We start from the raw sequence: 27,260 nt of genomic DNA, 5'->3' as shown, positions 1-27,260 counted from the left end.
CCAGAGTCTCTGAGCCTGGGCGGGAGGGGCCGCAGGACACACAGCCCCCCACGGTCTGGTGGGGCTGGGCCCAGTCCCCATGCTGTCGGCCGCAGGCACAGCGGCCCCAGTCTCCTTTCTGGGGATTTTGAGGTGGGGCCAGCGGGCAGAACGAGGCAGAGCTGCAGCCACCTGAAAGGGTGTCTCCTCCACAGAGGGTGACCAAGGGAGGCCCTACGTGGTCCTGGAGGCAGGGTCGGGGGTCCTCAGACCCGTGAGCACTGGGGTATGGAGTCAGCCCCCACCCCCTAGTCCGTGCATACCCCATCCATCACGTGACAGTGTGGCCAGGAAATGCCTCTGTGGCCGGGCACACGGGGCCGGGGCCACAGTGCACCACACTGAGAGCTAACGCCTGCATGGGGGTCCCTAGAGCACCCTAGGACAGGACGCAGTGATCGAGGCCCTGCCCTGCCCTGCCTGCATTCAGGGTGTCCTCAGGGCAAAGGTCCTGCACCTCTAAGCCCAGGGGCCGGGCGAGCCCGGACACCAGGCCCTGTGGACTCCACCCAGCAGAGGGAGGCTGCTGGCTTCCCGAGGGACGGAGAAGGTCACGCGTCTGGCTGACGCACAGTGACTTCCAGCTTCTCCCGGAGGACAGGGCAGGAGCTCCCCTCACTGTTCTAGAGCCCCTCTGTCCGCCTCGACCCTCCCCCAGTGGTCACACGGGGCGGCTCACAGCTCGTTAATACTGAAGCTCTACTTCAACTGCCCTAGCAACACTCCTACCTTCCTAGCAGCCACCTGGTCAGACCGATTGGTTCCAGAAGAAAGTTCTAGAACAACAGGAGTGGGGAGGGCAGGGAGAACAGGCAGACGGTGACCTCCGGGGAAGGCAGCAGTAGCGCACTGAGACGCGGAGGCAGAACATGCAGAAGCCTCACACCCTGACCGGCACGTCTGAGGCGTGTGCCGCGGCCCCACACCTATGCCCCTCGGAGGACGCGCACTCACCGTTTTCCCGGTGCTGGAAGGAAGGGGAGAACTCTTTGGCAGTGATCCTGGCGACGCGCGCCTCCTCCTGGGCCTTCTGCGCTGCGGTGAGGGCGGCCTCAGCCTTGGCCCGGGAGTGCGACGTCCTGGCAGGGAGAGGCAGGGAGGGCGGTAAGGGCTCCAGAAGCAAGACGGGAGGGCCGTGGCCTCCGATCTCACGTATTCGTTCGTTCGCTCAGCAAACACTGCCCCCCGTGTGGCCGGGCCTGAGTGCCTGCCGGCACCTTCGGGCACAGAGCACATCCCGGCGAGGGCAGGGCCTGGCCTGAAGCAGCAGTCAGCCTGCATGAGCCCCGGGACCCGCTGCGGGAAGCTCTCCTCCTTCCCTGCGTCGTGGCCGCATCCTAGATAGGGGCCCGAGCGCACAGCCGACTCGGCTCTGGGCCTCCAGAGAGCAGCAGCAGCTTGGCGAATGCTGGGCTGCCCAGGAAGGAATCGGGGGAGAGTTGTGCCCAGCCACACGTGTGGGCTGAGCGACTGGCTGGCCGGGCTCGGGGGCAGGGCCAGGCGGCCGTCAGGAGCGGGTCTGAGGGCAGAAAGAACAAAGCACACCTTCCCCTTCCCCAGGCCTGGCTCCGGGCCCAGGGAGGGCACCGGCTGGCCATTCTGGAGACCGCGTCGGAGCCAGACCTGCCTCCCAAGACAGCACCAACCTGGCAGCCCCCACACGCTGCTGCCCCACCGCCCGGCCCTGCGTGCACCTGGCCTCCCTCTTCCCATCACCGGCACCTTCTGGGCTCTGAGGAGGGAGCCCCGGGGAGCCGAGGCTGGGTGTACCGCGGCAGGCCCCGGGGCCACCCTGACCCTCGGCAGTCGCCGCAGCCCATCGTCCCAGCCATCCTGTGGCACCTTCTGGAAGCACAATCACTAGCCCTCTATGTGTGGAAGAGACCAGATCAGAGAGTTTGAGAAACTTCTCTACGTCTGTATGAATCATGGTTTCCAGCTGCTGAGAGAGAGCTGGTTTCCCACAGGCTCTGCCCAGAGGGGAGGCTCAGCTCCCATCAGCTCTAAACTTGGGGGTGACCGTCATGTGGAGCACAGGCACAGCCCTTCTGTGGAGGAGCTGTATTGCCCGGGGAGTCAAACGGACTCAGGCAGCACTGATTTCAGCCCCTACGCACAGGCCTGACGTGGGGACTCCAGCAAAGGGGGTTTGCGCTCAGCTGCGTGAACCTTCCATGCGCACACACGTGCTGACAGCCCACACCAGACAATGATGCCCCAGCCCAGCGTGGTTGCAGGTGCGGTGACGGGCCCCCAGCTGAGCCTGAGGACAGCACCTTGTAGCTGTGAGCAGGACCTTCCCACCCAGCCGTCCCAGCGGCTCCGACTCAGGCCTCCACGGGGTCTCGGCGGCCGATCCCAAAGGAGACCCTCTTCCCTCGTCAAACAGGGCAGGATAACACCAGGGGTCCACGCGTCTCACCTGCCTCGTGTCCTGGCTCCGGGGCACTGCTTCCCAACCCCAGAGAAACCAACACACCGTGGCCTGTCCCCAGGACAGGCAGCCTGTTATCAGTAACAGATGAGTTGACAAACGATCACTGCTACCTGGGGACCTGTTCCCCACATGCCAGGGGCTTCCAGAAGCCCCAGAGAAGCCGTTTCTGCCACACGCTGCCCAGCAACCCTGACATGGGGCCTTCACATGGGCCCCCATGTCCCCCGAAACAGAGACAGGCGCCTCAACACAGACGGAGAGAGGAGGCCCGGCCCCGGGAGAGAGAGGCACTACTCTTGCCGATGGAGTGTTCTCGACGCCCCCCTCCCCAGAAGCAGAGCCGCCCCTGAGCTTGGCTCTGGGGAAATGATACAGCTTTTCCACAGAATGTTCCACGGGCTGATCTGGGATAATGACCATTTCATTAAGCTGTAACTCCAACCACACCGTTCACCCGTGTAAGACCTACGATGCAGTGGTTTTCAGCGTCTTTACGGTCGTTTTTAGGACACCTTCAGCGCCCCGAGACCCCGTGTCCTTCATCATCAGTCACCCCCTCCCCACAGCCCGAGGTACCCACCACACCACTTCCCCCTCACCGGGTGGACCTGCTCTGGGTGCTCCCCACCCAGCTGACTGTTCTGTAACTTATTTTAACTGAAGTGAAGTTCACATGACGAAACACAAGTGCACAGCTGGGGCACTGTGTTCACTGAGCTCTGTGTCCATTTCCGCCTGGCTCCACGACGCATCCGTCACAGAGGGGTCCGTGCCTGTCACACGGAGCACAGGCACGGCCCTTCTGTCACTCCCGCCCCCACCTTGCCCCAGCGTGGGCAATTGTGAGCCACCTGCTGCTGTGGACAAAGCACCCGCCATGGTCTGGGCCTGACGGCTTGTGGCTGCTGCATGCGACACCGGGTGTGGCCCTTATCCTGGGACCTGGGGTCATCGTCTGGCAAAGGAGCGTGAATCGTGGGACCCGAGCAGGCGACGACCACCCTCGCCTCTCAGACACCCTCGCGCAACAAGTCTGGGAAGGCCTGGCCCTCGGGTGCGTGGCGGGCTGCCATCGGTGTGACAGAATGCTGAAAAGGGAGTATGTTATGGGGCCTGTAAACCGAGCCCCAGAGACAGTCATGTAAGGGGCACAGGGGCTCCCAGACCCACCGGGAGGCACAGTGAAGTTTGGAAAGACTGAGGACAATGGCCGGGCCTATTCGTGGCTGCAGTCCCACGGACCGTGATACCGCTCACCGGGCCTGGCCCCCGGTACCTTCTAGTAAAAGGCCGACAGATAGGTTTGGGCACAAGGAGCCCGAACAAAGGAGAGCAGCTGAGCTGACAGTAACACACAGTACGTACCTGAGGGCTTGAGCTCCCTGGAGGCCAAGGCAAGCAGGGAACCGCAAGGATGCCATCTGGGGCACACGTCAGACAAAAACCCGTGGCTCAGCAAGGGCCAGGCTTGGGACCTGGAAGAAGTTTCTCAGCCTCACAGGTTTAGGTTGCTGGGCCCCCACAAAGAGTTCGGCCAAACAACCAGAAGGGGCTGGAAGGACCCAAAGACCAGCAGCGAGAGCCTGGAACGGGGCTCCGTGCTATTCCACAGTAGCTCTTTTCTTCCTCTTCCTCCAAGTTGAACGTGGACCTTAGGGCAGGCACACACCCCCTGCCCAGACTCCTCGCCGAGAACGTGGGAACGTCCTCTCCGAGCTGCTACTCTCCGTTCCTAACAGTTACTGTTGCCGACCAGACAAATGTGGGTGGTCGTGGAGCCCACACAGCTCTGGACCAACAGATGGGACCAGCCACCCAGCAGAAACGGGTTACCGAGTGTGGCCACTAGAGGAAAGGCCACGGGAGGTAATGGGCAGCTACAGATGGTTGTTGAGGGGGAGAGGTTAGAGCCTTCGGAGCTACAGCCAAGCACAGCCTGATGGATTGGACGAGCGGCTCACAGGCTGAGGTCGCAGGAAAACAAGAGCGAGGTTTTGTGTTGCTTAAAGCAGCGAGTTTGGGGGCCCCTCATTCCGAGGAGCAGCGTGCACGTGTGATCATACAGGCATCCTGCTCGAAGGACTCCACTTAAATACCCCCGAGACTCGGGCTAACGGGGCACCGTGAGCGTTTCTGCACACACGTGCCCCGGCGACGCGCATGGAAACGTGGGTGTCACCACCTCGGGTCCTGTGTCCCCAGTGGACATGCGGCCTGGCCATGGCAGCCTCTCCCAGGCCGGTGGGGGGTGGGGGGGGGCTTGTCTGAAAAGCCAACAAGACTGCTGTTCTCTTCCGTTCCTGTCCCAGACCTTGGGAAGTCAAGTCACCCCCCCCCCCACCTCCCAGTGAGACCAGTGTGCCTCCAGGCAGGGCCGGTGGACACAGCATCTGTGGGCAGCGTCCACGCCTCACTCCTGTGGCCTGAGCCCCAGTGGACGGTGAGAGCCTGTCACTGCTTTCAGACTGCCCCGTGGACGCCCGACCTCCAGGCCAGCATGGTGGGGTGCGGCCCCGTGACCCTGTGGACAGGGCCTCGCCCCCACCTCTGACCCTCCCGTGGCGGGCACACTCCCGGAGAGGAGGACACGTTGCGTCCCCGGCCCCGCACACGGCAGCCCTGGAGGGGCCACTGTTTGGTTTCCACCTCTCCGCTTAGTAAAAATACCACAAACGTTAATTCACCAACACTGTACGTGTATTTACATATATACGTTCACACATATAGAAGAAGAATCAGCCGTGCCAGCCCTAAAATAAAATGGAATCGAGAAGAGTGAGCGCGTTTAATAGAGAAGACCTCCCAGCGCATCATGAGGCTCGATCTTCCCTGTGACCCTCAGGGCTGGGCTGGCCAGTCTGTCTCAGGGGGAGTAGTGAGAGCGACGCCCCAGGCCCCCACCCCCACAAGCAGGTCAGGGACCTGGAGAGCAGGCCGGAAGGAAGCGGGGTCCCCTCCCAATGCGCGACACCACCTCGCGTTGACCGCACGGGAAGGGCGTGGGGCAGACCGCGCAGACGGGACGCGGGATAGGCAGTGCAGGAGGGACATTTTGGTGGCAGGGGGGACGCGGTGTAGGCAGCCTCGGGGGCTGCTTAAGACAAGGCGGCAGAGGACGGTGACGTGACGTAGGGGGACCAGCCCGTGCCCGTCCCAACCGCCCAACCAGTTCCACCGCTACCGCCTGGACTGGACTGGCTTCCCACCCCCACCCCCGTCCGTCCACAACCTGCGAATGTGACCGTATTGGGAAATTGGTCCTTTGTGAGGCGTGACACAGCCAGAGAGCCTGGCTACCCCAGAGTGTCGGCCTCGGAGGGTCTGGGCCCGGGCCCGGAAATCTACGTTGCTGGTCCCAGCTCAGGACCACCGCGCCCAAGGCTAGAGCCCTCCAGCTGCCCCCGACCACAGTCCGCACCCCTGTCTGCCTTCCGCATCCAGCCCTCCCGGACGGCCCCCCGTCTTCTGGGCCCCTGCACCCGATCCAGACCCCACAGACAGCGGCCCCCTCCCACACCCTGGAACGGGGGCCTCCCGCCCCAGTGCCACCCCAGACCCAAAGAGGTGGGCCTGTGTCACCCTGTGATGGGTCCCCTGCCCTCAGGTCTCCAGCCTCGCCAGACCCTCCCACCCAAATCAGAATTTGCCCATCTTCACAGCACCCCGTTCCCGGTTACCCGAGGGCAGGTCTACTCGAAACGTAGGCCTCAGCGCTCAGGTCCCCGTGGGACATAGCTGCTGGGCACCCAGCTGTCACCAGTGCTGGTAACTGAGGGTCTCTGGTGGGACCCAGGGGCACCCAGGGAGGGTCCTTGCTGAGCGTGCACAGGTGGGCCAAGGGGCCCCGTGCTGGAGGGACTCCCCCTTCACCAGCCCTTGATTCGTTGCCACCTCGCAGACACCCTGGCCTGAGGTCAGGGATCTTCCACAGAGGACTTGTTTTCACATCTGTGACAGAGGAGGAAACTGAGGCACAGAGGCCCGGGCTTTCGCATGCTTCACTGGTCTGGCCTGATGACCCAAGTTCTCTTCCAGCTCAGAAAGGTGCCAGGAGTCTCTGATAAGTGACTCAGGCCACCACCTTCCCAGGACATCTGCTTTGGAAAGGGCTCTGTAGGGGATGAACAGCATCCCCCGCCCTCAAATTCACATCCGTCTGGGACCTGGGACCTTGACTTTATCTGGAAGCGGGGTCTTTGAGATGTACTTAGTTCAGTACTTAGTTGTGGGAGGGCCTAAATCCCATGACTGGTGTCCTTACAAGTCGAGGGGACACAGACACAGTGGAGGCAGCCACGGGGACAGAGATGGAGGGGTGGGGCCACCAGACGCTGGAAGAGGCGGGAAGGACCCTCCCCTGGAGCCTTCCGAGGGAATGTGGCCCTGTGGCACCGGGATTTGGACTCCAGCTGGCAGAGGGCACATTCCTGTCGTTTAGAGGCTCCTGCTTGTGATCCTTTGTCAGGGCAGCCCCAGGACACTGCTTCGGGCCAGGGGCATGGCCCAGGGGCGCCGCTATAGGGCTGTAGCTGAAAATGGTGCAAGACGCGGTCCTGAGCCACGTGGAGGAGCATCTTTCACAAGTGGAGACACGCTTGGGGCACATTTAGGAAGGCAGGCTGCCGGGCTACCCAGTCCCTCCTCTCCAGTGACCCCCCGAAAGCCTCAGGGCAATCGTGGGGAGCCTGGCCTCAGTGCAGGGGACACCTCTGCGACACTAGGGCACCTGCCCAGCGCCACACCTTCCCCTCCCACTGGGGGTGTCCACGTGCGTGATACCCCCACAGCCTGTGGACAGAGAGGATACTGGCCTTGCCCTCGAGCTTACACAGCCTTCCTTCCCAGCAATCTGCAAGGCAGAACCCCGACCCCCCAGAGGCGACCCGGACAGGTCATGTGGAGATGGCATCTGGACACTAACTGTCACCTGCCCCGGTTTCTTGTAGCGCACAGTTCACCCTCTTACGATCTGGGGCCTGTAGCGCATTCAGAGGGCTATGTGGCCACCACCACTAGTTCTGGAACATCTCCACTCCCCCAAGAACCCCCGTCCCCGTCAGCAGTCACCCCCTCCCGTGAGCAGGGTCCTGCGCCACACGGGCACCCAGCTCAGGTTCAGGGTCCGGGCCACGCACGCTCCACAGCTCACGTGTGTGCGGGTCACTGTTCAGCCCGTGGCCCGGCGGCAGGAGACGCCTTTGCACTACCTGGGTCGTGGAGCAGAACCTGTGTGCAGCCCGCCCCGCGTGGGGCCCTGGCAGAGCCGTGAGCAGGCGCTGGCAGGTCAAAGCCAGGATGCAGGCGTGGATGCTTATAGAACCATTACTTCCCGGGGGACACGCTGGTGCCATTATCCTGTGTCTACGGTCACTAACCTGCCGGGAGCTGCCTTCCGGCCCAGACCACTGGGTCGTCCGCCCAGTGGGGAGAAGGCCCCTCCCGTGGCCGAGGACACACCTCCCTCCCAGAAGGCCCCACTCCGCGCAGCCCCCGCCCCACCCCACGTTCCCATCCGGGGAGGGGCAGGAGCCGGTGCTCAGGGCACCCCGCGTGTGACTGTGCCCCACCACTGCCCCGGGGCTGGGCTGGCTTGAGCGTTTTCAAGTGACAGCAGCCACGGCACCACCCGGGAGCTGGTTAGAAACGCGGGTTCTCAGGCCCCACCAACCTGCAGAATCACAGGAACCCAGCTCGGGAAAGGCCAAGCTGCCCCGGAGACCAGGACTCCATCCACGGTCAGTCAGGGGTGCCGGGAAGATGGGGCCTCCCCAGAGACCAGCACAGGGAGTCCTGGGTGTGGGTTACAGGCCTGGGCTCAGGGCCTGACCCCCTGCCTCTGTCCCCAAGCCCCGGCAGACCCCAGCTTCCCCGCGGGGGACCGCGGAGACCCCAGCACTAAAGCAGCAGGGAGCCCTGGACGGCAACCCCACCCAGCTGCGGGGAGGGAGCTATAGCTTCGAGTCAGCCCTGCTCCCTCTCCCAGCCCCTTCCCTGCTGCCCTCAGAATGCCCCACCCCTGCCCCCGGCCGGGGCCCGTGGACCTCTAGGTGCAGAGCTGACCCCCGCTACCAGGGGCCAGGCCCACCCAAGGGACTGGCAGGGAGGGCGTGCCTGGGTGGCTCATCCATTGAGCGTCTGCCTCTCGACCTGGGCTCGGGTCACGATCTCAGGTTCGTGAGATGGAACGAGCCCCCCCCATCGCGCTCCGGGTGACAGTGTGGAGCCTGCTCCGCACTCTCTGCCCCTCCCCTACTGGTGCTCTCTCTCAAAATAAACAAACATGAAAGACATAGGAGCAAGCTGCTTCGGTCAGAGGGGCCCCGGGTTGTGGCGGTCCTGGGTCCTCGCGTGGGGTCCCTCCCATCTACAGTGGAACGTCCCTTCCTGGCATAACCCCGAGGCTGATTACAGGAACCACATGGGCAATCTCGAAAGCAAATTAGGATTCAGGCCGGGGCTGCTCCCCCCACCCAGGGCAGGCATCTCCCAGCAGTCCCGGACTGCACTCTGCCCAGGGGCTTCTGGCCACAGTCCGGGAACCCTGTGTTCAGCCACTCCGACCAGCCATCAGAGTCCTCGGACAAGCTGAGAGCTAGGCGCCTTCCCTGGGCGTGCGGGTATGCGTTTCCTCCCCGGCAGAAGCTTGCGGGGAACCCTGGCCACGTCTGACGGTCCCAAACGCACCGTAGACGCCCGCCTAAAGGAACCGCTCGCCCCAGGATGGGACACACCAGCCGGAGGCCAGCACTCACCCGTGCTGCCCGCAGCGGGGTCCCGGGACCTGGAGCATCGGCATCACTTGGAGACAAACCCTCAGGCCCCCCAGCCCCGTGGAGTCAGCAAGGCTGACCCAGTGCTCCCTGCTGTACCTCAGTCCCCATTAGGCTGCCAGCTGGGGGCACACGAGGGGCCTGTGTTCCCTCAAACCTAGAAGGTGGGGTGGGGGAGCTTCCCTGAGACGGAGAATACAAACCGCCCGTGAGGACACACTGTCAAGGTGCTGCCGATAAGCCCTGTTAGTTCTGGGGACGCGCCTCTGGGGCCAGGGGGTGCAGGGGGCGCAGCAGGGCGGTGTATGGAAGGCAGGCGCCCAGCGTGGGGGGCCGCGCCTGCAGGAACACGCGGGGTGGAGGGAAGTCATCACGTAATTCGATTTATAGCAGCCCGAGTCCCCTCGTCCAACAGAGAAACCTTCCCCCAGAGGTCCCTCCTTCCCGGGGGGAGGAGCCACCTTGTCGGGGTGGGGGTGGGGGGCAGGTGCTCTGTCCGGGGCTGCCAAACACAGCCCTGGGGCTCTTCTGGGAGCTGGGAGCCTGAGCCAGGGCCCCCAGCCCTGCGCCCCACGGGAAACGTGCCACCCTGGGCACTGGCGGTCCACCATTTGTCACACGTGCTGTGTCACTGCATCATGTGGGCCACCAGCCCTGAAGCCCAGCAGACAGGCTGGGAGTTCTCAGGTGTGCCAGCAGGGTGGGGGATCGGCGGGATTTTTTTTTTTTTTTCAACATTTATTTATTTTTGGGACAGAGAGAGACAGAGCATGAACGGGGGAGGGGCAGAGAGAGAGGGAGACACAGAATCGGAAACAGGCTCCAGGCTCTGAGCGATCAGCCCAGAGCCCGACGCGGGGCTCGAACTCACGCACCGCGAGATCGTGACCTGGCTGAAGTCGGACGCTTAACCGACTGCGCCACCCAGGCGCCCCTCGGCGGGATTTTTAAGAGCTACTCAAGTCAAACACGAACTCGGAGCCAGATGGTATAATCTGAAAGCAAAGCGCCCCTCGCTGCAGTTATTTTAAGGGGGTTTTCTGCCGGAGCCAGGATCTGGGGCAGGGGGAGGTCTCTGTAGAGCCTGAACCCCGCCGGGGTCTCTGCAAAGCAGATGTCACCTGGTCAGATACTGGAGCAGCCTCCAAAGCCAGAGAACATTCTAGATCAAGCCACAACAGCGGGCTTCTCTTCTGCCACATCTCTCCCTACCCCCAATTTTTTTTTTTTTCCTATTAAAAAGATCCTCGAAGAGAAAAATGCAAACTAACAAAGGAAATAGTGCCCGGTGCACCAGCCGGGTCGAGCAAGGCTGACTCACAAAGGCAGCCAGACACCAACGGGGGTCAAGGAGTGTTGTCGGAGACGGACGTCCAGCCACCAGTGCTCCGGCTGCCGGCGGTCTGGGGACGGGGCTGAGGAGACCTGGGGTCAGGAGTGGCCTTTGCCGGACACTGAGACCCTGCCCCACATGGGGGTGGGTGGGCTGGGGGCCGTGTCAATGTCCTGGGGAGAACAGCAGTGTTCTCTCCCAGCTCTGGGGGCCCGCAGTCAGAACCGCGGTGCCGCAGGGCTGCTGGGGGACTCCGGTGTTGCTGTAATCCTCGGTGCTTGCAGACCTGGGTCCTGGTACACAGACATGCCACTCCCATCTCGGCTTCCATTCTCCCTGGCCTTCCCGTCTCTCCCTAAGGACACCTGTCCCTGCGTTCAGGGCCCACGTCATCTAGGATGACCTCATCTGGCGATCCTTACCTTAATTACAGCCGCAGTCACGTTCCTTTATTCCAAATAAGGGTACAGTCTGAGGACCGCCGTCCCACCTGCTACAGGGCGTGAGCGCTCTGCCCTTCCTGAACCTCCAACCCAGGCCAGGTTCACCCCAGGAAGTGGTCCTGACCCCGCCGTACGCCCCCAGTGCCCCGGCTTCCTAGGATGACCGGGTCTGGCTTCTTGACCTCAGTTTCCCTCATCCATAAAAAGGGACAGAATAAGGATCCTCGAAGGATCTCTCCAGAGGGTCAGGAAAACGGCGCACAGCCTGGTGGTTCTTGTTAGCGGGTATTTTGTGGGTTTTGTAGCACTAACAAGATACAGCTTGTACACCACAACGCTCCGCTGCCCGGAGGGGACAGCCCAGCGGTTTTCGATGCCACCAGCCCCATTAGCTAGTTTCACGATTCTGCCCTTAGAAGCAAGCTCACGCCCCGGCTCCCCAAGCTGTTTTCATTGCGGTGTTGCAAGTACGTCTCTTGGGCAGGAGCTGAGGACAAGAGGGCTGGGCTGGGCCGGCAGGTGGGGACACGACGTGCACGGGAGGGCAGGACCCGGTGACGCCCGCTCCCCACTCCCCCACAGCACCCAGGCCACCTCTCAACTTGCATTAGGGAGCTCCTGTCGGAGTAAAAGAAACTCTTTGCTATGAAAACAGAACTCTAGAAAGCCACCCTCCCGGAACGGCTAAGAAGGGGTACAGACACACCCCAGGCACACAAGTGCCCCCACAGGCCACCAGCCTCCCCCCCGACCAGGACGAGCGGGTCTGGTGACCTCAACGACCATAGGCTGGCACCAGGGACTCAAAGCACAGGGTGGGCCCTGCCCTGAGGAGGTAGCACTTTTAATGGCGACGACTGGCCTGGACAGAACCTCAGAGCGGCAGGCGGCAGCAGCATTCTGGGGTGGACACGGGCATCCCTGAGCTGCAGGTGACGGGGGGGGGGGGGGGGGGGGCGGCGCGGCCAGGGGAAGAGTTCCAGGATGAAGGAACAGCAGGTGCAAAGGCCCAGGGGCAGGGGAGGCTTCGCAGGTCAGAAACAAGGAGGCGAAGTCCGGAGGGAGCGGGCGGTGTGGAAGCAGGCCTGAGGATCGCAGGTTTCAAGCGTCCCCATCTACTCACGTCCCACAGGTAGCCACTCTGACTTCCGGTACGTTCTTCGGCGGCTCACTGTCCTTGTACTTAAAAGCACCCGTGCCTTATTTTCGAAATATAAACGAGGCCATACTCTGTTTTCTCCCGTTAGTTGTTTTTGCCGCTAATATGTCACGGACACCTGCTTACAAGTTTACGAAGGTATTTCTCATGGCTTTTAGTGCCTGCGTAACAGCGTGCCAAATGGCCAAGCAGCAACCTTCACACGGTCACACGCGTCAGAAACTCCGAACGCAGACGTTTGCACGCCACTCGGTTCTGCCTCTTGCCTTTTCATTGTTGGTTGTTTTGTTTTGTTTTTTTTTAACCCAACACTGTATCCTGGAGACTGTTCCACACCAGCAAACACAGAGCTCTCTTGTTCTCTTTAGCGGGTTTTGTGCCGAAATAAATCGAGCCCGCCCCTGCCGATCGACGCGGTCTGATGGCCTCTCTGCATGTTGGGTATTTCACACGCAAATCCACCTTCCAGGACACGCTTCCAGACTGCCTGCTTCCACACATCTGCGCTAATTTTAGGCAGACTGTCGATTTTTAAGACATCTTTCCCAAGCGGACAGGTGAAACACCGCATTGTTTTAATTCGCGTTCTGGTTATTCGGAGCAAGGCGGGGTGCTTCCTCGTTAATTTGTGGGAGTTTACAAAGAAACTGGCAGGCTGCCACCGCCGACCCCATTTCACAGGTGAGAAAACCGAGGCTCCCGCAGGCAAGTCCGGCCTGGGGGCACAGCGGGCGCACTGACCTTCTGCGGCTGGAAGCCCAGAGAATGGGCCCAGCCTTCTTGCCGGGGAGGGGGGGGGGGGGGCTCATCCCAGTTGCCATGGCAACCCGCAGGCTCCTCTCCTCAGGCACCCGCTTTCTCAAGGAGCTGATTTTCCAACATCATCTTGCCCTTCTCTCCGCCACCCCTCCCTGCCGCGGTCTATGTTTAGACGGAGCGCCCCCTCTTCTCCTCCCTCACCCCACACCCAAGCCCCCACGCGCCAGGAATAGCAGGCAAACCGCCACCCTGCGAGTAGCCTACACACCCATTGAGCAAGTGGAAAGAGGGCTAATTTGGGTGCCGCACCTCCACCCGCGGGCGGGCGCACCGGCCGGGGACGGGGCAGCGGTATGTGGGGGAGGGGAAGGAGCCAGGCAGAGGCCCCGGCACATCCTGACCCCAGGGAGAGCCAAGTGGTGGGTGTGATCTTCCTCGGGCACAAAAGGCTGGGCTGGGGAGGGCCCCCCCCACGGGACACACACATTTACCTAAAGGCCAGCTGGGGAAGCTCACGTCCGTGTCCTCTGTGGTTTGCGGACTCGACGTCTTGCCTGAAACCTCCTCTTTGGAAGAACCCCGTCACGTTCAGTTAGGAAAGGAACCCGTCCGGACCGGGCCTAGGACCGCTGGCCTCGGCGGGTCGGAGAGGAGAGGAAGGGCGCGCGCTCCAGAAAGCTCGGCAGGGCAGCACCGGGCGGGGGCCCAGCACGGTTCCCTCCGGGACCACGTCAACGGGGCAGCAAAGCGGAGGACCCATCAGCCGTCACCAGCAGGAGACCCAGCGCAGGTGAAAGGTGGGCCTGGCGGTCAGTCTGCCCCTCCCGCCAGCGGGCAGGCCACCGGGCAGGCAACTCACCGTGCGCTGATCTGCCACCGTCCGATGGGGCCGAACAAGGGGCTCCTGCCACGTGGCCCACCAGATGTGCCATGAGCCCCTCGGCTCAGGGTGGCCCTGAGCAGCCACGCCCTCCAGGCCCCCACTGGGGCAGCGGGTAATGGTGGAACGGGAGCTCCCTCACCAGCACAACCTGGTCACCGTCGTGGATGACGAGGATGCCAGGGGCCGGAGCCGCGACGGCTGGGGTTGGGAACTGCGAGACGGCCATGCTGAGCCCCGGATCCCCCAGTGCGGGGCCCTCCTGGGTGTGGGGCGGGGTGACCGCGCCGTCCGCCATCCCGTGAAACCTGTCCCGGATACCGCCTTGCCGCTCTCTGGGGACCGTTATGCTGCCTGACTCAGGAAGAGCCCCGGTTAAATCCCACCGGCTCCTCGATCTCTGACCAAACGGCTCTCCTGGCCTGGTCCCCTCCCACTCTCCACCCTGCTGAGAAGCTCCCAGAGCCACAGGGACTTCGAGCTCAGTCTGTATTCCTGGTCAGCGCGTGAGCTCCACGAGACTGTGGACCGTCGTCCCCTGCACCCGGAACGGTGGCTGGCACGGGGCAGGCCGCGGCACGGGCATTTGTTGAACTGACAGAACACTTCTGCAGTTTTCCAGGAACGCCTCCTACCCGCAGGCCGTCGGAACGGCGTGCCCGACCAGCGGCAGGCAGCGCGGGTGCACGGGGCCACCGGAAGAAAGGTCAGGAGGAAGGAAAGGAGAAGACGACAGCATAAGCCAAGGCCAGGCGCCTCCTGGCGGGGGCGGGCAGACGCTCACCTGTGCTCCCCCCACTTGGGTCCTGGTGCCTGCACAGCAGCGTTCACGGGCAGAATCAACGAGCGTGTGTTTGCGGAACCAATGAAGTCAGGCCAGGCCCTAGGGAACCCTTGGCAGCACGGATGCCAGTCGGGGCCGTGCCCTGTGCTCTCACCTCTGCCCCCCGGAGCTTCCCCATTAGCCTGCTTCTCCCAGGATCTCAGTCACGGGACAGAGAGAGGCAAAGGTGCCATCTTTCCAGAACTTTCCCCCCAGGCCACCGCCCCTGCTGCCGGCTATCCCGCAACAGCCGCCCACCGTGCCCGTCCAGACCCCTCCTTAGGGCCTGCCCTCCTTTCTGCGGGAGGGAGGGAGGGAGGGAGGCCAGTCTCCGTCAGGGCCTTGCAGCAGCCAGGGGTAGGCCCGGCTCGATACGGACCCGCCGCGTCTGCAGCCCCCGAAGGGCAGACGTGTTCTGGAGGCAGGCACGCGAGCTGGCCCCGCGGCAGCTCCCAGGCAGGTGGCCGGGCTCCCCGTGCAGCCGGACACTCCAGCCTCTCTGGGCCCAGAGCCCCGAAACCGCGGGGGTCCAGGGAGCGTGCACACAGCCTGCGGACAGGCCCTGGCGGTGTGGGCCGCTGCTGTTCAGGCTACAGCCCGGCCTCCTCTCCTCCCCGAGCCCACCCAGAGCCTTCGCCCCGGGCCACGGGCTGCAGCGGGACCACCCCGGTTTATCGGAAAGGACACCGAGGCACCGGACGTCCCACGACCCGCCCGAGGGGGAGACTGAGGCAGCGCGGGTCTGACCCGGGGGCCCGCTCTTCCCCACGATGACAGAGCACGCGTCAGGGCACCAGCGTTAGCCCCAAGGGACCCAAGTCCCCCTTTCTTCAGCCCCTCCCGAGTCAGGTGAGGAGGACATCGACCTCACCCGTCCACCCCTCCCGGCAGGTGGGCATCCCGGGTCCCAAACGGGTCACCCACCCACCCGACCTGGCAAGAGATGCCGGGGGCGGCCCGGGTTCCCTGAAGTCCTCCCCCAAGAAGCTGGGAGAGGTTTCAGCGCTGGTGTGCAGGCCTCCGAAGGCAGGAGGTAACCTCACGGGACCCGGACGGGATTAACGACGTGTTTGTCGAGTGCCTGCAGCTCCCCAGAGACCAGGTCTAGGCAAGTGCAGGCAGCCGGCGGGAGGAGCGCGGGCTCGGTGTCTGGGGTCCCGGCCTCAAGGTGGATGAGGGAGAGGGGTGGCCTCTGGAGCCCAGCCACGGTCGGCAGCGGTGAGCGCGTGACGGCCGGGCCACGAAAGGACCCCTCGGAGACCGACCATCCGGCCAAGCGGCCAGGGGCCTTGCTTCGTGGCAGAGGGAGAAGACGGGGCCTGACGGGTGAGCGTCACCCGGACCCCAGTCAACAACAGTGCCCCAGACACACGGCAGGCGGTGCCCCCCCCCCAGCTTTACAGAGGAGGAAGCCGTCTGCCGTGAGGGATGTCGGGCCACACGTCGGGGGCACCCTGTGCCCCGCAATCCCTGGCCCCAGCCCTCTCTTCCAGCAGGATCTGCAGCGAGGGGCGGAAGGCCCAGCTTCCGAGAGCAGCGTTCAGGCGCCAGAAGCAGCAGGTCGGGGGTGGGGACACCGCGAGGACTTCCCGGAGGAAGCGCAGCGGGAGAAGAGGGCAGGGGGCAAAGGTCAGAGGTGGCCAGGGTGCTCTGGTGGCAGGTGCACAGTCCGAGACAGGGCACCCCCGGGACCAGAGGGACGGAGCCTGGAAACCACACTTACGGACCAGGCCAGCCGGCCGCTACGGCCCAGGGGGCAGACGGGGCCCAAGGCCTGGATCCAGGGAGCGGTCTGGGCTCTGTATTTGAAGGGGCTGCAGAAAAGAGGCGGCCGTGCGACAGAGGCCCTAAAGCCAGCAAAGCCCGAGAGGCGTGCTGTCCCGTTCTCGACGGAAAGCGTGCGCACCTGCTCGAGGGGCCTCTGGGGACCGGGGCCTAACCTCTTCATCTTTGAGGCTCCGAGACCCCACAGCCGTCACCGTCGAGAACCAAAACCGGGTCTCCTGATGCCAGGCCCTGCCCGCGAGCCCGTCCTGTGCCCCCCATCTGCCCCAGGCCTCCAAAGATCGGAGGAGGGACCCGCACACCCCCGACTTCAGCCTGGGGGGCCACTCTGCCTTCTTTCTGGGGTTGGGGGGACAGGCAGACAACAAACGGAGGGATCTGAGATCAGATGTGACCTTCTCATCCTGCCACTGCCCAGCGGCTGACCTGGGGCCCCGCAGTGGGATGAGTGGTGACTCCAAAAAGGTTATGTCCCTGTCCCAGCACCCAGAACCTGGGAACGTGACTATTTGGGAAGGGGGTCATTGCAGACATGATTACATTAGGGGTGCTGGGTAGAAGACCATCCTGGACTAGGGGGCGGGCTCCAGGTGCCATCAGGAGTGTCCCCAGAAGAGAGACAAAGGGGAAGGAGGCACAGAGGAGGGTGTGGCAGCCGGAGACGGTGTGAGCCCACGGTGCTTGGCTGCACTGGACGTGACGGAGGTGACAGGGACACACAGCCCGTCAGGGGCACACGCGGGCTGCAGCCAGACCACCCGGGCCCAATCCCAGCCGAGCCTCTGAGGGCCACGGTCCTCCTCGCCTCAGTTTCCCCACCCGTAGAATGGGAACACAGAGCCGCCTGCCTCCCAGGGTCACTGGGACAGTCGGGTGAGGATCACCACAGGGCACACTCACTTTAAAAATGATTGTTTATGGGGCACCTGGGGGGCTCAGTCGGTTGGGCGCCTGACTTTGGCTCAGGTCATGATCTCGCACTTCGTGGGTTCGAGCCCCGCGTCGGGCTCTGTGCTAACAGCTCGGAGCCGGGAGCCTGCTTCAGATTCTGTAACTCCCTCTCTTTCCCTCCCCTGCTTGCACTCTGTCTTCCAAGAAACAATAAACGTTAAAAAAAATTTTTTTTAAATAAGTAAAAATGGTTTGTGTGCAAGTCCCACACTCCCGGGCATCCTGGTTTGTCTTCGCCAGCTGTACACCAACACCGCGGGATGGCAGGCGGCCGCCCGGGGTCAGGAGTCGACAACACGATCCGACTTCAGTGTGAAGGAAAGAGTCACAAGGACCAGTGTCCCCCCATGTGCAACGGACCACAACTCCCATCTCGCTGGCCTGACAGGAGTAAGGGCGTGTGGCCAGCCCTGGGCTTGAGGACTGCAGTCCCTTCTGTCCTGCTCATTCAGGGACAGCCATCCACCCACTAGGTGGCCCTTGGGACATAGGCCCGTCCAGCGGCGGGGGCCGGGGCGTCTCTGACCACGGCTGCGGGGACCAGTCTCCGCCCCTCCCTTCACAAGAATGTGCTGGTTTGCTCTTCACTGTGCCTTCGGGGGGGTGGGGGGGGGGAACACCAAGCCAGACACCTGGGCCCAGAAGTGGGAGGGGACCCAGCCTGGCCTTGGCTGTGCACCCACGTGGCTATCTCCTCGTCTGAGGAGGTCAGTGATGGGATGAGAGGGTCATACACGTGAGCAGCTGCGACAGGACAAGCATTACACGTGGCCAGGACGACCATCAGCGGACTGTCAGGTGCCTCACGGCCAGGACGGGGCGGAGGTGGGGGGGGGGGCACAAGGCCCCACGAGCAGGTGCTGAGGGTGGTCGCGGGCCTAAGCGGGGCGGGCATGGGGCCTGCCGGCACACACGTGCCAGGGCCGTCCCTCTTGTCGTCACCACCACGCCCGGGAGCACAAGGACTTGTTTTCAGGAAGTTTCAATACCGGTAAAGATGTTTAATTGCTACACATTTTAAGTGAGAGAGCAGATCTGGAGAAGAGAAGTCAGGAGACACGGGACCCCGGGAGATGCCAGGAGGTGTGGGGTCTCTGCCCAGATTGCCCAAAGCCCATTCGGGGCACTCTCCTCCCCAGGCACCGGGGACCCCGGCAGTGACCTGGGCCCCTGCGCCTTCACCTGCCCCCACTCCCTGCTGCGCCCCGGCCACCCTCAGGCTGGGGAGAGAGGTGGGGTCCAGGGCCGGGGAGAGATTATCTTCAGGCTTTAAATTCTGCAGCATTTCCTGAGAACAAGGGGGTCCCCTGGCGTAAACACAGTGCCGTCAGTGCTAGGACACAGCACACGTGTCCCTAAAGATCACCGTGCCGTGTGAGCTCCCACGGCAAAACCCGTGGGGCTTGTGGGGGAAACAGAGTTGGGGCACAAAACTCAAACACCGTGAGGGACACGTACAGACGGGAGCCTGATAAAACTAGTCGGTTTCTAGTACGTTCCGCGGTCACACGCATAAGGATCACGATGAACGCGGCCCTGGGCGGGCGGCCGTGGCGGGTGCTGGGGGGAGGGAGGCTCTCCAGCTCGGGGTGCACCCTGTCCGTTCACCCCGTGCTCCTGGCAGATGAAATCGTGCGTAAAACACACAACTGACATGCAAACTGCCCCCTAATCTCTAACAAAGCTGTGCCACAAGAGCCACCTTGAAACTGTCCCACCACCTGGTCCGCAGACAGGATCACGCCTCACCTAATTGTCCCCTTTGTTCCCAGCGGCACAGCGTGACAGCAAGGCTGCTGACCGCCGGGCCGGGAGGCTGGCAGGGCCCGAGGTGGGGCCCAGAGGCTGCAGAGGCCTGCCCTCACCCCTGCCGGCGGCCGAGCCATCGTGGGTCCCGGGGCTGCCGTGAGGGCGGTCCCAGAGGGTCCCTCGGGTGGCAGGTGATAAGGGTCTGAGCAGCTTTTTTATTTAGGGACAAGTGGGGGAGGCCATCCAGCCGCCCCTGACCCCAGACCCTCAGCGAGTCTCGGCGGACTCAGAGCCCTGACCCGGGGCTGGCCGTGGAGGGGTCGAGGCTCCCTTTCCACTGCTCTCCATTCATGCACCTCACAGGACCCTGACCCAAAACACCCCAAACAGAAGAGTCAGACACGGGAGACCAGTGTCTGACTCCACCAAAAACAGCCATAACCCAAGCCTGCTCGCTGATGGTCTCAAGAAGTCAGACACGACCCTGGCAAAACCAGGCGGCGGGGAATAAAATCCTCCTGTTCCATGGGGACCCAGTCTGCCATTGACAGAAATGACGGGCCCGCCAGGTCACAGGGTCCTCAAAGGTCCACGGGGCACCTCCAGGGCCAGGTGCTGCCCAAGGCGCCCCTGCCTCGACGGCTGTGCTGTCCCAGTGCCGCGGGGAAGCTTAGTGGGGGGTGGCAGACGGGCCCGTGGGCCCCCCGAGGGATGGTTCTCGATACACGGAGTCAGCTCCGGTTATCTGGAAACGCGACTTACAAATCATACCAGAGAGCCAGGCCCGCACTGTGCTCGCACACGTGACCCCAGCCCGGTCACGGCCTGACTGGGGGTGCGACTCCGAGGTGCCGGGTAAAGGCCTCTTCGCGCGGCCTGACTCCCGTGGCGGCACGAACGCGGAGGCTTCCACTGCTGAAGCTGCGGGACCAGAGCGCCCGGCCGGGAAAACACGTTTCACTGAGGCCAGTGACCTCCTCCCAGCCGAGCTGGTCGTGACCCCTGGTGGGCTGGGCATTCTGGGGGCGAGGGGCACTCTCTCCTCGGCCTTCAGGCCCCCAGACACCCAGCCCTCACCACAGCTGCCCTCAAACAGGGGCATCCCCCAGCCTGATTCCCAGAAAGCCAGTCCACACTCGGGGCCGAGGCCTCACTCCCTCCAGCGAGGATCCTGTCACCCACGGGTCCAGATGGCAGGCCCAGAAAGAGGTGTGGACAGCAGAGTAACGGCCCCAAGACTTCCACGCCCTCAGTCCTGGAACCCGTGAACATCCCCTCAGCCCAAGGATCTCCGCCGAGGGGATTTAGTCTGGGATCTTGAGGTGGGGAGAACGTTCTGGACTCTCCAGGGGGACCCCGTGACTCCACAAGGTTCTCATCGGAGGCAGGAGGTCAGAGCAGGAGTCGGGACAGAGGTTGGAGGGCACGCTGGCGACCAGCTGTGCTGCGGTGATGGCCGAGGGGCCACGAGCCCAGGGCAAGGAGCGGTTGCTCCCCGGAGTCTCCGGAAGGAACCGGCCCTGCTCACACCTGAGCCAGGCTTCAGGCCTCCAGAACGGCAAGAGTGTGCTTTTAGGACACTGAGCTCACGGGGGGGGGGGGGGGGGGGGGGGGGGGGCCTGGGTGGCTCAGTTGGTTGGGCGTCCGACTTCGGCTCACGTCATGATCTCGCAGTTCGGGAGTTCAAGCCCCGCGTCAGGCTCTGTGCTGACAGCTCGGAGCCTGGAACCCGCTTCGGATTCTGTGTCTCCCTCTCTCTCTGCCCCTCCCCCAGCTCATTCTGTCCAAAGTAAACATTAAAGAAAAAGACCAGGACTGCATGGTTCAGGGAGGTGACGGGAGGCGTGAGAGCTTTGTGTCTGGGAAGAGGTGCCCGGGCCGGAGACTGGCCGGGAGGATGCGGCTTCCTCTCCGAGGGGAGGGCTGTCGTGAGGACCCGAGTGTGGACCGGTCCCGACCCGCCTGGCCACCAGGCACCACGGGACAGTGGCGGGGGCCACAGTGCCCGGTTCCGCCCGAGGACAAGCTGACATCACAGACCCTCGTGGGTCCTGGGCACGAGGGGAGGGCAGGCCTGATCAGCCTGGCCACCTCTGGCACAGAGTCTGGGAGGGAGTCTCGGGCGCCCCTAGCTCTGCCTCTGCTCCGGCTGCACGGGTCCACCCTCCCCGCAGACACCCAGCCGCCCACCTGCGGGGACACTGCGGCACGTACTCGGGGAAAGGCCCACCGCCCTGTACAGGCTCCGGGAGCCCTGCCTCGGGGCGGCGGGGAGATGTGACGCTAACCAGACAGCCACCGTCTCCGGCCTCTACCACAGCCCGGGGATGGGTCCGTCATGAGCTCCTCTACAGACTGGGAAACTGAGGCTCAGATAGGCGATGGCACCTTCCCAGGGCGGTGAGGGGAGCTCCAGGGCCTGAGCTCCCTCCTACCTCCTGGAGACCTGGAAGCCTTCTCCCCCTAAGCAGAGAGGGCGGCCTAGAAGGGGGACGGGCAGGGGGCCCGCTTACCCTGCACCCCCACGGCGGGAACACGGCACTGTCTGAGACCTGACCTACCCTTACGGGTGTCCACAGACCTCCAGGGGTCCGGACGGAGCGGTGCTGGGACTTCAGGGAAGGTAGGGAAAACGGGGCCTCAGAGGGGACGCCCAGCCAGAGCGCCCAGCGGGCAGGGTGGTGGGAGGACTGCCAGAGCTGTGGGGCCCGTCCTCTCGCAGGCGGGAAGCACAGAGTCCGCCTCTCGGGAACCTGACGGCGGCCGGGGAGGAGGGGAGCGCGTGGGGCAGGATGGGGACCCCAGCAGGGCCCGGGCAGGCGAGGAGGCCGGGCCCACGGTGGGGCTCCTACCCAGACCGGAAGCCGAGATCTAACAGAGAGCCGCAAACCACCAGCGCTCACCCAGGAGGACGGCCGCCGTCAGAGACGACAGACTAGCGTTGGCGAGAGCGAGGAGCCCGGCTCTCTGTCGGCAGGAACAGACGTGGCGCGGCTGCCGTGTCCTCAAGGAAGGGGGCCCAGAACTACGGCGGGTCCCGGCCGTCCCGCTTCGGGCGCATCCCCGCGGGATCGGGGGGCCTCGAGAAGAGCCGCACGGGGGTAAACTTCACGCCACGACACTGGACTTTGGACACCACCACCACAGGCACCGAGGGCCAGAGAGGGGAGCTCGCTCTAGAGAGATCTGCCCTGAATCCCCCCCCCACGACAGCCAAGTGGAGACACGTATACTCCCCCCCACCCCCGCATACTGACCCCTGTCAATCGGGGCCCCTCCCCCGAGCCCCGGCCTGGCCTCCAAATTTTCTCAACCCAGGGCCCTGGGCAGCCACACCGGTTGTGGACGGCGGCCAGCGCCCCCCCGAGAAGCCACTCCAGACGCAGGGCGGACCGCCTCAGGCCTTGGCCGTAGGCGCCGCGGTGTTGACACAGGTCACGGCGACAGAGAGCCTGTTGTCTCCCGGCCAAGCCGCCTGCTGACCAGGTAACAAACAGGGGCTCAGCCAGAAGGGCAGGAACCCGGGGCCACAGCAGGGAGCAGACACGAAGCTCCAGACCCGCCTGGCGATGGCGGTTTGGGGTTCAGGCCCAGACCCCCAAGCAGGCAGCATGAGGTAGGATGAGGTTGGGAAGAACGGCCCCCTCGGCCCTGTCAGAATTCCCCAGGTGGAGACAGAGACAGGATCCTGTCCAAACACCTTGGGCTCTTCCCGAAGGCAGAGAACACAGAATTCTCCCCCCGGGGGCTCTGTGCGTGGGGTTCAAATCCCAGCCCGGCCCATCAGGGGGGTCTGTGACCTCGGGAAGTCACGCTCGCTGTCCGGCCCTTGCTCATCATGTGCTAAGTATTAGCTGAGCACCTGCCCAGTGCCAGGGCCGCGCCAGGCCCCGAGACACAGCCTCACGCACAGGCAGCCTCAGAGTCCGAGGGAGGAGCGACGTAGGGGCGGGTGGGCAAGACCAAGCGGGCCACACTGCCTTGCGGGGACGGGGCCAGCACAGCCCCCAGGCGCTCAGGGAAGGCGGTGCCTGCACTTAATCTCGCCTCCTAGGAGGCGAGCCCAGCGGAGTGTGGACCCAGGACCCTGGCCAGTGCTAGGCCGTTAAATACTTTCACCGCCACCCAGAAGGTTCTGACACAGGCAAAAGAGGAAATGAAAAATCAAACAGAAGTGGAGGGTGCCCGGCCTGCAGGGAGATGGAGCTGCGAGGGCCCGAGCAGGAGCCAGTCTGGTGGCCTCCGTGTGACAGGACAGCTGCCGACCGAGGTCCCCCTCCCGCCACATGTGGGACAAGATCTTCCAGGAGAAGGCAGAGCAGGGCCACCACAAGTGACCGAGTCCCATCTAGCCCAGAGCACCACCCCTTGGAGCCCCGAGGCTCACGGCTGACACCGGCCCCGGCCGAGGTGACCGCCAGCAACCCATGAGACACGCCCTCCAGGTGCTTGCAACAAAGAGCCGCTTGTCTGCGGGGACGAGGCTTTCCAGACTCGGTGGGAATCTACTGCGAGTCTTTGCCAGGTGAGCAGCGATCATGCGTGGTCACCCTGGGGCTGGGCGGAGCAGCGGTCAGAACCCACGGGAACAGCATCTGTGTGCAGAGATGGGACCCAGAGCCTGGCTGGCTGGAGAATTGTTGGGTTTCATTCAGGTTCACACCAGCCTGCAGGATCCCGCGGTGAAAACCGTGATGCTGACTAGTGCGATCCCCGAGGGCTTCCCGGTGGCAGGGACGTGCTGAGCATTCCACCAACATCCTCCTGTCCCGTTCTGCTGCCCCAGGAGTGGTGCCTGACATACAGAGGAGGAAACTGAGGCTCTGGCCCTGCGGCCCACCATGCTTGCTCCTCACATGCGGTCAACGGCATAAGAACTGTTTCCTTACTGTCCCTGGTGCGCGGAAAAGCAAAGTCGTGACTTCAGGGGGCTCACAGTCCCAACAAGTTAAAAATTCTCGCGCCTCAAGACACATGCCAACACAGAGGGCTCACAGAAAGGGAGTGGCCGACTCCCTCCTCAGGGTCGGGGTTGAGTTCAGAGAGGTGCATCTGAACTGCGTCTCGAGGGTTGTAGAGGAGCTCACTGGGCTGAAGGAAGGGCATTCCAGGAAGGAACAGAATGTGCGGAGGGAAAGGCTGCCCAGAGGGTGGTGGGGCACCAGTGCAGGACGTCCCCCAGGGGGTGGTAGGATCCGAGGCCAAAATTCAAGGGGGCCTGCGTTTGGATGAAGAATCTGGACCTTTTCCCGGAGAGCAGACTCCTCCTCTTACAACTGATGCGCCCATCTGCGGACTGCAGAGATGACCAGATGGGAGGCACTGACGACGTGCAGGTGAGCTCCCCCAGCAGAGGTGGCTGTCATCCCCCCTCCGCACCAGCACAGACCTTCCACGCAGCTGGGCCCATCCCCCACTCAGGTCCCAGACCCCCGAGACAGGCCGCCACCGTGGTTTCCAGCTAATCTCCTGGTCATTCTGGACCTCTGTGGGCATTTGGCGGCCAGGCTGACAACCTGAAAATGCCCGGTGGGGCTGGACCCCGACTGCCTGAGCTCTCTGGTCCCCGAAACCCTCCTCTTCCCAGAGTGCCAGCAGCAGGCGCTCGGCCCCTTGGAGAGGAGCGGGCCCCACAGACCTTGCCGTGGGGCCTGGCCCCGTAGGTCACCGTGTCAAACCTGGGAGCCAGGACACCGTAGCCTCAGAACAGGCTGGAGACCCACGGACCGGCCTGAGATAGAGTGAAGAAAAGCAGGGCTGTCCGGGGGACTTGCTCCAGAGCCCTGGGCACAGGGTCCCACCCGCCAGCACGGCCCCCTCCTCTGCCTGCCCGGGTCACGGCACGCGGACTCTGACGCCACACGGGGCTGGCTGGGCCCGGCTCCATCCAGACGACGCAGGGCTCCAGAGGGACCGGCGGTCGCGGCCCACCTGGAGATGAGCCGGTGCACGGAGGGGCCTCCTCCCTCCGGTGCCCTGGGGGACCGGCCAGCGGCCTCGAGAGCCCCCAGCAGCCTCCCCGAGGGCTGGGCTGGCACCAGGATGGACTTCAGCTTAACCAGGCGCTCCTGAAACGGGGAGACGGCGGCCACAACCGACCCCCGACCTCACCGAGACACGACGGCCCTTCTGTGCCCGCTGTCCTCGAAGCACGTCCACCTGGGGAGCATTCTCGCGGAAACAAGCAAACAGCATCGGTATCCGGTGAAGCCTCCTGGTCTGCCCATTCTAGCAAATCCACGGGACAGAGGAACAGGTCAAGCCCGCCCTGGATGCGCTCAGCAAAACCCCAACTTTGGAAAATTCTCCAGAACTTGGTTTGCCCAAATAAACACGCTGCCAGGAGGGAGCCTGTCGCTGACACGAGACCCGGGAGGCAGATCACCCGGTGACCACAGCTGGAGCGGTGTCTGTGCTTAAATCAGGATTAAAATAACTAATGAAAACGCGAGGTAGTATGAGGGCTTGGCTGGATTTTTAAGGCTATTAGATGTTGGTGCTATTTTTTTCAGATGGGAGGATATTAAGCTTAGATTTCTAATTATTTTTATCTTTTTAAATGTTTATTGAGAGCGAGCGTGAGCAGGGGAGGGGCAGAGAGAGAATCCCAAGCAGGTTCCACGCTGTGAGCACAGAGCCCAACTTGGGGCTTGATCACATGACCCTGGGAATCACGACCTGAGCCAAAGTCAAGAGCTGGACGCTTGGGTGCCTGGGTAGTTCAACTGGTTGGGATTCTCTCTGCCCCTCCCCTGCTCGCACTCTCTCTCTCAAAATAAGTAACCAAAAAGAGAGTCGGATGCCTAACCGACTGAGCCACCCAGGCACTCCTGATTACTTTTATCTTTACAGACAAGGTTTTAGGAGGCCTGGAATTTACTCCAAAAGTAACCCCGGGGAAGGGGGGGGCGGGTCAGGGTTCAAGCGGACAAGAGGAGTCAGGAGCTCCCAGTGGCTCAAGCCAGGTGAGCGGTCCACGGTGTCACAGAATCTTCCCTCCACTTTTGCACATAATTGAGATCTTCCACGATACGAAGGACGCACAAAAGACACGCCCACGTTCACAACAGCGGCCAGAAGGTAGAAGCAAACGGAGTGCCCGCTGGCAGGTGGACAAAACGGGGTCCACGAGCACAAAGGGGGCCGCTCAGCCATGAAAGGGAAGTGCCCCCCGCCCCCCGTAACACCGACAGACATGTAGGACACCATGCCCGGTGAAACTAGCCGTCGCAAGGGGACACACCCGTAGGACTCCACTTACACGAGGCCCCTGGAGGAGAAAAGCAGACGGGGGGCCGGGGGCCACGGTTTCACGGACACAGAGCTGCAGTCCGGGCAGAGGAGCCGGGCCGGAGACGGTGGTGCGGGTTACACAACACCCTGAACGTACTCACAGCCCCCGAACCGTCCACCTGAAAGTCGTTCTGGTGGAAAAGCGCATGTCACGTGTGTTTTACCGCGAAGTTTTTAAATGAAGAAGGGTTCCTAATTGGCGGTGGCTCCCTTCCAGGTGGGGACAAGGACCTCAGGGCCTTTGATCCTCAACACTGGCTCTCTGGGTTGCCATGGGCATCTGGGGGTGGGTCGTTTCATTCCGGTTCCTGCTCCGGGAACGTGTGGCTTGTGCCACCCCAGCCACAGGGACCGCCGTGCCCTCGGGAAGAAGGGGTCGGGTCCCTGGGCTGCAAGCCAGCCCTGCACGGCCACGCTGGACCCAGCGCCAATAGGGCAGGGAGGGAAATGGCTTCCTTTTAACTTTGTCACCCTAGGAAAATTCCTATTCAAGGCAGCTTTCAAAGCTGACAGGAAGGGAGGACTCTGCCCAAGCCAAGGGCAGGTCCCATGTGCCCTGGGACCTGAGGGTGAGGCCTCCCCCACAGCAGAGAAGATGAGGGGCCGAGCACCCCAGCAATGGGGTAAAGGGGTCACAGCATGTGGAACTCCCATCCGAGGCTCTGGGGGCCCCGTCCGTAGGCACGGCCTCTCGCCGGCCACAAGGGGGAGGTGTCCTCCCGCCACGGGAGGCCCGGGGGGCAGAGCTGGGGCTCTAACATCTACACCCATTGGGGGCTCTAACATCTACACCCATTGGGGGCCCAGGGCTAGGGGCTCAAAGGAGGAGGGTGTGGGAG

At 63.3% G+C, this 27,260-nt stretch overlaps 1 protein-coding gene across 1 annotated transcript in view; it reads right to left on the bottom strand.

Moving 5' to 3' along the window:
- The window catches only part of JPH3 (junctophilin 3), a 75,791-nt gene that overhangs the window by 3,136 nt on the left and 45,395 nt on the right, over positions 1 to 27,260 (bottom strand). Inside the window, exon 3 of the mRNA XM_047078889.1 lies at positions 994 to 1,118. Coding sequence (XP_046934845.1) covers positions 994 to 1,118 — 125 coding nt within the window. The remainder of the gene's footprint in view (positions 1 to 993; positions 1,119 to 27,260) is intronic.

Source organism: Lynx rufus, unplaced genomic scaffold (genome assembly GCF_022079265.1).
Source record: "Lynx rufus isolate CCGP_SWC_20201006 ecotype Redwood Valley unplaced genomic scaffold, mLynRuf1.p SCAF_16, whole genome shotgun sequence".
In the NCBI taxonomy this organism is placed as follows: domain Eukaryota; kingdom Metazoa; phylum Chordata; class Mammalia; order Carnivora; family Felidae; genus Lynx; species Lynx rufus.
This window is presented reverse-complemented; position numbering and strand designations above follow the sequence as displayed.